Raw genomic sequence first — 12,329 nt, 5'->3', positions numbered from 1 at the left:
CTTTTTCAACCGCTTCCTCCTTAAATGAACAATTCTATATTGTATTCTTCTTTACCTCTTCATAGGAGTGCTGCAATTCTTTTAGTTTTCATGTATTGTTAATATTCCACTAAGCACAATGTATATTTACAACCCGGAGGAGCACTGATCTCAGCACTGTTGAACACGAACTTTATTTGAGTCTATGATTATATAACCAAACGTTTTAATTCACGATATATAAGTATCTGATTTTGTGTAACTAATATTTAGTGGTCTACATATTGCTAGAAAAATAACAAATACGAAACTAATTTTCAAATCGTAATTACTAATAGTTATAAGAGAGGCAGGACTTTTATAAGGTATATTGCTGGAAGGTAGAAATTAATTCTGTTTGTGTGTATGCAATAACACAACTCACTCAGGCCCTCAGGTCTTCTAGTGTCGTGCTCGTAATTTTGGGCTAGTACCCTTTTGACACTATCGTTACAAAACTGCAAGTATCTTTGGCAATTACATCAAAATGACTAAAAGGGTAAGCTGCTAACTTGTAATTTTATATCAGAACATAATTCTTATCCCGACTAGGTATTGTAAGGACTTGAGGTTCGGGCCAAGGCTGATCGGCCTTACCCAAGAGGTACGGTTGTTTCGTAGGTGTCTTCAATTGAAGTCTTATGCCTGTGGAGTGACACATAACCCTGAACCAGCCCTATCCTCAAGTCAAAACTGTCCTTTTAATATAGTTTAGGCAAGAAGTTAGTTTTGGTTAGCTTAGCATTGGGCTGTACTGCAGACTTGAAGATCAGATTTTGGGTAAATAGTAACTGAAACCGGTCACATAAGAAAGTACATGTATTCATATCTAGGTTTCTTTGCTATGGTACAAATTACCAACTTTACAGAATCTGATTTCGAACAGAAAATATAAGTTTTCCTGTAGTAAATAACGTGATTTAACCGAATTTGACCTTCATTTCAACCGCAAATCAACAGAACAACCAATTCGACTAACTTTACGTAGCCGAACTGTTTGTTGTTAATACGGATGAAATGAAGGTGAAAACCGGTTAAATCACGTTATTTTCTACAGGAAAACATATATTTTCTGTTAAAATGTTTAAATATAATGTCTTTTATTACATATATTTTGTTTAAATGCTTAAATATAATGTCTTGTTCAAATTCCGTGTCACTTCACTCACGTATGTACTGCGAACGATAACATTAGCAACGTTACCAATGATACACAGCGTTACCAATGTTACGATGATACACAGCGTTACTAACGTTAAGGTGGCATTGCTAACGTTAACAATGATACGGTAATATTATCGTGTATTTTAAAGAATTTTTCCATATACCCTTTACACAATATATAAAAAAACACTTAAAGGGTACAGAACCTAACAAACCAACCTAACCTAACCTAGAAGTTCCCAGGTCACAAACCCAATATAATGCCCTTGGTTATATATATCATGTTAATCCGTATCACTTCACTCACGTTACAATAACGTTAGCATTGTTACGATAACATTAGATATAATGGTACTTGTTTCACCGTTAGCTCGCTTCGCTCGCATGAAAATAAAACGTCAAGCTCGTATGTACTGGCAAGTGGTAATGTTGAGCAGCGTACGCTAACATTAGTTATGTTATGCAACATTAGCAACGTTAAATATAATGGTTCTTGTTTCTTGCTTACGATCACAGGAAAATAAAACTTCAACCTCGTATGCACTGGCAAGCGGTAATGTTGAGCTTCGCACACAAACAAAATATAGTAAAACTAACACATTAAAGTTAAAGAAATTAATGACTTACTTTTATGACCGTGACGACGTAACTTGTGGGTCACGGGGGTGTTGTGAGTCTGTGGCGTCTTAACTGCCTTGCCTTAGTTTAGTACTGCACTTGGAACACTGTAAAAGTTAGTATATTACATTACGAGATTTGAGAAAATTATCAACATTGGAATTCACCAAAATACTTTCAAGTATAGGTTACTGAAGTCGTTACAATTTTCAAAAACATCAATCGTTAAATACGCAAAAAGACGTCACGTGAACTAACAAAGACCTGACTTGGGCAAAGGTTTCCACGGAAAAGGGTTTGTTGGAAGGTGGGGGTAGGGAAATATTAACCCCCCTGTGCAAACTTTACAAACGTATGGGTTCGTGATTGGTTAACGGAAAAGCAGCGGAGTCTAGAGAGTAAACATGAATAGACCAGAATGGGAAACTTGTCCAGTGCAAGTATTTATGTGTAATCTGGGAGTGACACGGTAATAACAAAATGGGTATATGGTCGATTCACCGTCAGTTGGTTTCGCGGTCAATCACTTTCGCCCCCGGGTGAAGTCGATTCGCCGTCCTAATTGCACCCATACTTGGTGGAGTCTGTTCTCCGTCAACATAGGAGTCGTTTCGCCCCCGTTATTAAAAAATGGACCAAGACGTGCAATTGGCAGCAGAATTTTTTTTTATTGTTTGTAAAGTCATCGTTAATATAATTAAGATCAATATCACATTTTATTCTATTCTATGTACAATAATTTACGTTATTTCCGTATAAGATAATCTGAATCATACAGAATCACTCCTACCAAATATAAAAAATTGTACTTACCATAACACCTCCTCCCTCCTCAGAGCATGTGCTGGGCTCTACAGCCCTACTCCTATTGTGGAGTCTGAGTTACTATATATATATATTTGTTCCGACACGAATACTTTACCTCGAATTACCTCTTCGTAGGGTCCTTGACCCTCTCTCAAACTCGACCAAGATTTCCCGCGCTAACCCCCCTATCTCGCTCCCGATAGATTCTACCCCCGCCGCCAGGATAATTCCTGCGGCCCGGATTAGGGCAGGTCACTGCTTTTCCCGGGTCAGGACCTCATTAAGTCCTTGGTCGTGAGATCCGAAGCATCTCACTCTCTCGCTTAAACTCTCGATCCTTTGGCGCGTTGTGTTCCCACGTGTTCCCAGTGTACGGACTTGTGTTTTTTCTGCGATAGTGCGTTTTCGCAAAGTGTCCTCAGTCCGTTCCCCTTGTGTTATCCAGGGTTTTCGGTAACTCGTTAGTGTTGACCTTCGTGTGCGAACGATGGAGAACGTGCGTCGTTGTCCTGGTCCTAGAGCAGGAAAGTCGTGTGGGGCTTTCCTCTCTAAACCAGAGGTGGACCCGCATTCCCTTTGTTCCACGTGCAGGGGTAAAGTTTGTTCCTCCTCGGACACATGTTCCGAGTGCGTGAGTTGGGACGGGATTCAGTGGGTACGGTATGGTACTAAGAAAAAGAAGTCGTCTAAGCGTTCCCCCAAGAAAGTGAGTGGCGTGTCTTCCTTACAGTCGGTCAGTGATCGGTCCGACGAAGCCTAGGCCTCTCCGTCTCCTTCGCAGAGGAGTGGCCAACAAGCCCCCAGTGTGATTGTGAGCCATAGTGTCTTCCCAAGTGAACCCAGTGTGACGGAGGAACCAAGGGCTGGCCCCTCGGGAGTAAACGGAAGGGCCGCGAGTGTTTCGGGCGAATCGGGCCGCGTGGCAGGGGAGCACGCTTCCTCAGAAGACCCGGTATGGGGCAGTGTGGCGATCTCAGTCTCCCCCCCGCCCTCGTGGGCCGGTACGTCTGGTTCCCCCCCGCCAGAAGAGAACCACTCGGGAATTCGTCGGCCGAGTAGCGACGCCTTCGGGTGGAAGTTACCGAAGACTCCAGGGAGGTCACCGCTAAGGATGGACGTATCCCTGGGTCCATGGCCTTCTAGCAGGGACAGAGTGGTCTCGGTACCCTCGGTATCCACAGCAGTTCCCGAGGACTTTCTCCAGCACCCTGTCTCGGACGGTCGACGGCGAAGGGCCTCCCCTGCGCATCACTCTAGCAGTCGTTACGGGAGGAACGTGGCACCCTCGGACTCTTCGGAAGCAGACTCATCCTCCGGGGGAGAACGCAGGGAGAGACGGCACCGTAAGAGAGCGCGGACCGATAGTGATCGTTACCGCTCTAGGTCGAGGTCGCGGCACAGTAGGAGGCGCCCACGCTCTCACTCCCGTAAGTACAAGAGGGAGGTCTCTCCCGGCGGCGGCGAATGGTTCTACGTGCCCCCAGGAGAGTCCAGGAAGCACCGCTCGCCAGACTCTCGGTCCAGTGATCGAGCCTCCAAGTTGTCACTGCCTACATACAACTTGGAACCGCTCGACCGGCCACGCAAGAAGGACCTCACTCTCAGGCACAAGTCCTCGAGGCCTTCGGTTCACCCCACCCGGCGGGAGGAAGCGCGCTTCCGAGAAGACAGCCCGACCGAACCAGCCCAACCGGGTCGGACGTCGAGCGGGAAGGACCGGTTGCCGGGTTCGGGTCTTCCCACCGGGACCGTGTCCTCCGCGTCCAGAGCCTTGGCCCAGTCGAAAGGCCTCCCGGGGTCGGTGGCACCCGCCACACGGCGAGACCCGACCGTGTACGGTGCGCCCTACGGTTGCGGGACGGCCTCCCTGGGACCTAGTAGGGAGCGGCCAGTTTACCTCCCAAGCACGGCTCCCCCCAGCCAAGCCGATGCCTCGGTCGACGGAGGGCGAGGTTTCCCCGTCGGAGGACTCCGCCTACAGAAGAGTGGTAGGCCTCATCAGAAGGACCCATGGGATTCCAGAACCCGAGGCGCCGAAGGTGAATACCTGGAGGTCGAGCCTCTTGAGATGCACACATCGGGACGTCCTTCCGAAGTCCTCTCTGGCCCTGCCCCTCGCCCCAGACCTAGTACTCGGCCAGGAGTACATCGATAACTTGGTGGCCAGCACTGCGGAGGCCCCCAGGTCCCAGAGTTCCTCCAAACTCCTCCAGGGTCTGAAACTACAGGCCAAAGTTTATATCCCAGAAGGACGACGCCCAGGCCCCTGTAGAGTGGACTCAGCCGTGGATGTCCTAGGACAAGGCGGCTCGGACGAAAGGGCCAGCTCAGCCCCTGTCTCCTTCTCGGCCTCTGAAGCAGGCATGATGGAGGAGATGTCGAGGGACATGATTAACGTCTCTTCATGGCTGGACTGGTGGGCCTCCACGTTAGTTAATGTACAGGCCTCCACAGACCCCGACGACCCGGAACAACAAAGTCTCCTGTCGGACATTATCACTTCCGGGGGAAAGGGCTCAAATTTATGGCATATCAGGCACTCTCCCTGACGGCCAACTGGGTCCTCCGGAAGAGGGACACAGTGCTTTCCAAAGTGGCAAGGAAAATCCCAGACAGACAGGCGCGAGTGATTCGCACCCTACCACTAGGAGGAGAGTCCCTGTTTCCTTTGAAGGAATTGGAAGAACTGATGGAGAAGGTGTCCAAGAGGAGAGAAACCAACGTCCCTAAGCAATCATCCTCCAGGAGGCCTCCGTATAAGAGGTCAGTCTCGGATAGGACCGTGACCCCTCAAGCTGTTCCCAGCTCTTCAAGGAGGGACGCCCACGCCTCTTCCTGGTCATCAACTCCTCAGCCCTCCCGCAGGGGAGCTACAGCTTCTGCCAGCTCCTTCAGGTCGGGTTACTCCGCCTAGAAGAGGGGCAGATCAGGCCGCCCCTCTAGGAGAAGGTAGAGGGAGAGGCCCCCTACTCCCGCCCAAGCCTCGGGTTGGGGGATGACTCAGACCCTATTGGCAAGCATGGAAAACGTATGGGGCGGATGCTTGGACGGTGTCCGTCCTGAAAGAAGGCTACAGGATCCCCTTCATAGCGGACTCACCCCCTCTTATTCCAGCCACCCAAACAGAATGGTTAGCTCCCAGGGACCCGTTGAAAAGGGCTACCCTGCAAAAAGAAGTTTCCTCCATGTTGGAAAAGGGAGCCATGGAAGAAGTCCTTCTCCCAGGGCCAGGCTTCTACAGCCGCCTGTTCCTGGTGGAGAAAGCAACGGGGGTGTGGAGACCGGTGATAGACCTGTCGGCCCTCAACAGGTTCGTCAAGAAGACGGACTTCAAGATGGACACCCCAAAATCCGTCCTGATGTCCTTGAGGGAGAAAGATTTTATGATGACGGTCGACCTCAAGGACGCGTACTTCCAAATTCCAGTCCACCCGTCGAGTCGGAAGTTCCTCCGGGTAAAATGGGGCTCCCAGATCCTGCAGTTCCGGACCCTCTGCTTCGGACTGTCGACGGCCCCTCAGGTGTTCACGAGGGTCTTCGCGACAGTCTCAGTATGGGCTCACGAACGAGGTATCCGCCTCATCAGGTACCTGGACGACTGGTTGCTCCTTTCCAGTTCAAAGGCCCTCTTGGAAGAACAAGGAAAGGACCTCCTCCGTTTCTGCAGGAGTCTGGGAGTCATTATCAACCGGGAAAAATCGAACCTAACGCCGTCCAACAAAATGGGGTACTTGGGGATGACGTTGGACACCGTGCAGTGGAAGGCCTTCCCCTCGGAAGACAGGATACAGAACCTCGTCAAGATCATTCAGCCGTTCCTGTCGGGGCTTCCCAGGAAAGCGAAAGACTGGCAGAGGCTGATAGGCCATCTGGTCTCATTAGAGAAGCTCAGACCCGTACAATGGAACCTCAAGGCTCTATGGTCCCAGACAGGCTCTCAGAAAACATCGATCCCAGTACTCCCGGACACGAAAACAGCCTTGAAGTGGTGGAGATGCTGGTCGAACTCCCTCAAGGGGATGCCCCTCGGGTCCTGTCCTCCCGAGTTTCTCCTGTTCACGGACGCCTCCAGCCTAGGGTGGGGAGCCCACCTGCGGGAGGAAACAGCAAGCGGGACCTGGTCAGAGACCGAAAAGCATCGCCACATCAACGTCCTAGAACTAAAAGCAGTACAAAAGGCATGTCTGCACTTTGCAAGTCGGTTGAAGGGAAACACCGTGGCCCTAATGTGCGACAACGCCACGGTGGTAGCCTACATCAAGAAACAAGGGGGCATGAGGTCGAAGGAACTGTGCGACCTCACCGTAGACATCTTGCACTGGGCGGACGAACACCAGGTAACACTGCTAGCAAGGTTCATCCCCGGGAAAAAGAACGTGCTAGCCGACGGCCTCAGCAGGATAGGTCAGATAGTAGGGACAGAATGGTCCCTACAACCAGCGGTGGCCAGACTCATCCTTCAACGCTGGGGCTCCCCGGTGATAGACCTATTCGCAACAAAGCTCAACGCCAAGTTACCGGTTTATTGCTCCCCGGTACCGGACGAAGGAGCAGCCCTAGAAGACGCCTTCCAGCACAGGTGGGACAACCTGGACGTTTATGCCTTTCCCCCCTTCACGCTGCTAAGACAAGTGCTCAACAGAGTAAGAACCGCCCAAAACCTAAAGATGACTTTGGTAGCGCCCTGGTGGCCGGAGAGAGAGTGGTTCGCGGATCTGAAAGACCTGGCAAGCCATCCGCCATGGCCTCTGCCCCCCAGGTCAGATCTACTGAGTCAACCGCACTTCCTCAGGTTCCACGACAACCCTCTCTCTCTTCGCCTTCACGCCTGGAGACTATCGAGCGACTCCTGAGGAAGGAGGGGTTCTCCTCCTCCACAGCCAAGAGGATGTCCCTATATCTAAGAAAATCCTCTACCGTAGTCTACCAGGCGAAGTGGACTGCCTTTACGAAATGGTGCGCGACAAAACAAATAAGACCTCTCAAAGCCTCGGTCCCTGACATAGCTGATTTTCTAGTGTACCTTAGGGATAAAATAGGAATGTCAATCCCGGCTATTAAAGGAGTGCGAGCAGCCTTAGGCCAAGTCTTTCTCCTGAAAGGCATCGACCTAGGGACCTCAAGACACATAGGGATGCTGATTAGAAGTTTCGAACAATCCTGCCCTCCCCAAGCCAGGAGAGTGCCTAGATGGGACCTGGCCAAGGTCCTGAAAATGTTGTGTCGTCCGCCCTTTGAACCACTCAGAGATATCGGGGACAAAGATCTCACCCTCAAGACAGTCTTCTTGCTAGCCTTAGCTTCGGCTAAGAGGGTAGGTGAGATCCACGGTCTCTCCTACGACGTGGCACACTCCAAAGGGTGGAAGGAGGTATCTTTCAAGTTCGTACCCTCCTTTGTAGCTAAAACTCAGAACCCAGCAGTCTGGGACCCGAGGTTCGAAGGTTTCTCTGTTCCGGCCATTCCCAAGACAGGTAATACGGACGACCTGAAGTTATGCCCGGTCAGGACGATCAGGAAGTACCTGGAAAGGACGGCCCATCTCCGTCCAGGTGCCAAGAACCTCTTCGTCTCTTCAGGCGTTAATAAGAAGCAAGTGTCCAAGAACACTATTTCCTTCTGGCTGAGACAAGTCATCACTAGGGCTTATGAAGAAGACAAGGTGGCGGTACCAGGCACTCCCCGTCCCCATGACATCAGAGGCCTGAGCACGTCCTTGGCCTTTGAGAGAAATATGGCAGTGGGCCAGATCCAGCAGGCCGGCACTTGGTCACACCAGTCGACCTTCACGGCCCACTACCTCAAAGACTACTCAAGAAAGTCTTTGGATGGATTCTCCATTGGGACAGTCATCGCCGCCCTCCAAGCTGTGTAGTGGCAGGCTGGAAGACGTCCCCAACAAGTGAATAGACTCATCCCTACTTCTTCAGGAGAAGATTCAGTAGAGAACATGTCAAGAGGTAAGCCTTAAATTATAAGCGTAAGTTTTCCACTGCTACCCCCTATCCGCTCTCTGTACCCCCGCATTACGTAGTCCTCCAGGCACCATGTGCCTAACCAAGTGGCAGAATGGCTCTCCCGCCTCCTAAAGTGTAAGTCTCTGAAGAGGTAATTCGAGGTAAAGTATTCGTGTCGGAACAAATGAAAAATTTTAAGTAATTTTTATTTTTCCTAACATACTTACCGAGAATTACCTCTGAGTAATAGCCCTCCCTTCCGTCCCCGAGTGCCATTCTTCCATTGCCGAGTCGGGCTAAACGGAGGACTTAATGAGGTCCTGACCCGGGAAAAGCAGTGACCTGCCCTAATCCGGGCCGCAGGAATTATCCTGGCAGCGGGGGTAGAAACTATCGGGAGCGAGATAGGGGGGTTAGCGCGGGAAATCTTGATCGAGTTTGAGAGAGGGTCAAGGACCCTCCGAAGAGGTAATTCTCGGTAAGTATGTTAGGAAAAATAAAAATTACTTAAAATTTTTCATGTATATATATATATATATATATATATATATATATATATATATATATATATATATATACTGTATATATATATATATTTATTTATTTATTTATTTATTATCTTCTACGGAAATAACGTAAATTAGTGTACATAGAATAGAATAAAATGTGATGTTAATCTTAATTATATTAACGATGACCTAACAAACAATAAATAAAAATTCTGCTGCCAATTGCACGTCTTGGTTCATTTCTTAATAATGGGGGCGAAACAACTCCTATGTTGTCTAAGCCCTTTCCTGTCAAGGATAGGAAAGGCAGAAAGTCCTCCAGGGGAGGTAAAAATCCTAGAGGGAGCGGCCGAGGCCGTAAACGCCTACAAAGTTGCGCGACAAGGTGGCAGCAACTCGGGTCAGATACCTGGACGATTTCCGTGATCGGTCAGCGATATCGCGTCCCGTTCACATCATCTCTACCTCCCCTGACAGCGAAGCCAGTGTCATTGAGCTCCCTTACCATGGGATCGGTAAGGGGGCAAGCCCTCCGGGCAGAAGTCGAGACCATGTTGAAGAAGGACGCTCTCCAAGAGGTGGCATACGGGTCCCCAGGCTTCTACAGTCGACTCTTTCTTGTAAAGAAGGCGTCTGGAGGCTGGAGAGCTCGACCCTGAACGGGTTTGTCAAACAGACACCGTTCAGCATGGAGACGGCAGACACGGTCAGACTTGCATTGAGACCACAAGACTTCATGTGTACACTGGACCTGAAGGACACGTACTTCCAGATCCCAATCCACCCGTCTTCAAGGAAGTACTTAAGATTCAGCCTAGACAACAAGATCTACCAGTTCAAGGTGCTGTGCTTCGGTCTCTTCACAGCTCCTCAAGTGTTCACCAGAGTGTTCACCCTGATATCATCTTGGGCTCACAGGATTGGTATCCGTCTCCTCCGTTACCTGGACGACTGGCTGATCCTAACAGACTCGGAGACAACCCTTCTTCGCCACCGAGACAAGCTTCTCGAATTTTGCCAGGATCTAGGGATCATGGTAAATCTCGAGAAGTCCTCTCTGCAGCCCTCTCAGAAACTGGTATACCTAGGCATGGTCATAGACACCAATCTCCAAAAAGCCTTCCCATCAGACGACAGGATAGCAAGGCTGAGGAAGGTCGCAAGGCCTTTCCTCAAACGAGAAGAACTTCCGGCCCAAGCGTGGTTACGTCTCCTTGGCCACCTCTCTTCCCTGGCCCGTCTGGTTCCCAATGGTCGCCTCTGAATGAGATCTCTGCAGGGGCGACTCAAGTCTCAGTGGAATCAAGGACACGATTCCCCGGACGTCATGGTCCCTAAGGGTCCTGCGGAACAGACGGACCTTCAGTGGTGGTTGGCAGAGGAGAACCTACGAAAGGGAGTGGATCTTCCCGTCCTTCCCCCGGATTTGATGTTGTTTTCGGACGCATCAAAGAAAGGGTGGGGGGCCCACGTTCTGAACCACAGGACCTCAGGCCTGTGGTCAGAATCAGAAAAGTACCTCCACATAAACCTGCTAGAAATGAAGGCCGTATTCCTGGCACTTCAGAAGTTCCATCAGGTCCTGGCGGGCCACTCTGTGGTGGTGATGAGCGACAACACCACAGTGGTGGCTTATATCAACAAGCAGGGAGGTACCTTTTCAGAACAGCTATCCCATCTTGCAGTAGAGATACTGAGATGGTCCGAAGTCCACTTGGTCACACTATCGGCTCGCTTCATTCCAGGCAAGAGGAATGTTCTCGCCGACAGTCTGAGCAAAGCGACGCAGATAGTGAGTACCGAATGGTCTTTGGATCCTCAAGTAGCCAACAAAGTCCTGACTTTGTGGGGTTTCCCGACTGTGGATCTGTTCGCTACAGCGCTGAACTTCAAGCTCCCGCTGTACTCCTCCCCAGTTCCGGACCCCAAGGCTCTCTGGCAAGATGCCTTCCAACAACGGTTGGACAACATCGATGTTTACGCCTTTCCCCCGTTCTGTCTGATGAGGAGGGTGCTCAACAAGACCAGAATATCGGTCAATCTATTGATGACCCTGATAGCTCCGCTATGGCATCACGCAGAGTGGTTTTTGGACCTTCTGCAACTCCTTACGGAGCTCCCGACAGAACTCCCTCCACGTCACAAGCTACTCAAACAACCACACGCCAACATCTTCCACAAAGCCGTAGCTTCGCTTCGACTTCATGCCTGAAGACTATCCAGCACCTCCTCTCTGAGAGAGGATTTTCGCAGCAAGTTGCGAATAGGATGTCTGGACACCTGCGCAGGTCATCCGCAGGGGTCTACCAGGCGAAGTGGCGAGTTTTCTGTGGTTAGTGTCGTGGAAGGGGTATCTCTTCACTCGATGCCACTATTCCAGCAATAGCGGAGTTCTTCGTGTATTTGCGGGAAGAAATGCGCCTTTCAGTCTTGGCAGTGAAAGGCTATCGCTCAGCCTTAAGTCTAGCCTTCAGGCTCAAAGGAGTGGACATTTCTTCCTCGCTGGAACTTTCTCTACTCATACGGAGTTATGAACTTACCTGCCCTCAGTCGGAAGTGAGACCTCCTCCATAGAACGTGGTTCGAGTTCTCAGGTCTCTGAAGAGACCTCCCTACGAAACATTACGCCAGGCTTCAGATCGCCACCTCACTTGGAAGACGGTGTTCCTGCTAGCTTTGGCTTCGGCCAAACGAGTCAGCGAACTTTGTGGTCTCTCATACGACATCGCCCATTCAAGGGGATGGGGGGAGGTAACGTTCAGGTTCGTCCATGAGTTTGTTGCCAAGACTCAGAATCCGTGAGTGCCAGACCTTGGTTCGACTCTTTCCAGGTTTCGAGTCTTCGTTCTGTAACAGATGACTCAGACCATCTCCTACTGAGCCCAGTAAGGAGTCTGAGGTTATATCTTAAAAGAACAGCTGCAGTTCGTCCCCAGGTGCAAGCCTTGTTTGTGAGCACTGGGAAAACAAAGAGGAGGGTCACTAGGAATACCATCTCAGCCTGGATTCGCAAGGTGATACATCTGGCCTTGAATCCTGACCCTCCTCCGTCACGTTGCCCTAGAGCACATGATGTTAGGGGCATAGCTACATCCCTGGCCTTCAAGAAAAACTATTCAGTGTAGCTGGTTCTGCAAGCTGGGGTGTGGAAGCTTCAGACAACCTTCACAGCCCACTACCTGCAAGACGTGACACACAGGAGACTTGATACATTCTCTATCGGCCCTGGGGTGGCTGCACAACAGCTGGTCTAACC

At 50.1% G+C, this 12,329-nt stretch overlaps 1 protein-coding gene across 1 annotated transcript in view; it reads left to right on the top strand.

Annotated features, from left to right (window-relative positions):
* Positions 1 to 366: 366 nt before the first annotated feature.
* CycK (cyclin K) overlaps positions 367 to 12,329 on the top strand; it is a 122,616-nt gene continuing 110,653 nt past the window's right edge. Inside the window, exon 1 of the mRNA XM_068378724.1 lies at positions 367 to 517. Coding sequence (XP_068234825.1) covers positions 506 to 517 — 12 coding nt within the window. The 5' untranslated portion in view covers positions 367 to 505. The remainder of the gene's footprint in view (positions 518 to 12,329) is intronic.

Source organism: Palaemon carinicauda, chromosome 8 (assembly GCF_036898095.1).
Source record: "Palaemon carinicauda isolate YSFRI2023 chromosome 8, ASM3689809v2, whole genome shotgun sequence".
NCBI classification, from domain to species: Eukaryota; Metazoa; Arthropoda; class Malacostraca; order Decapoda; family Palaemonidae; genus Palaemon; species Palaemon carinicauda.
The sequence above is the reverse complement of the archived record's forward strand: the minus strand, read 5'-3'. Positions and strand labels throughout refer to the sequence as shown.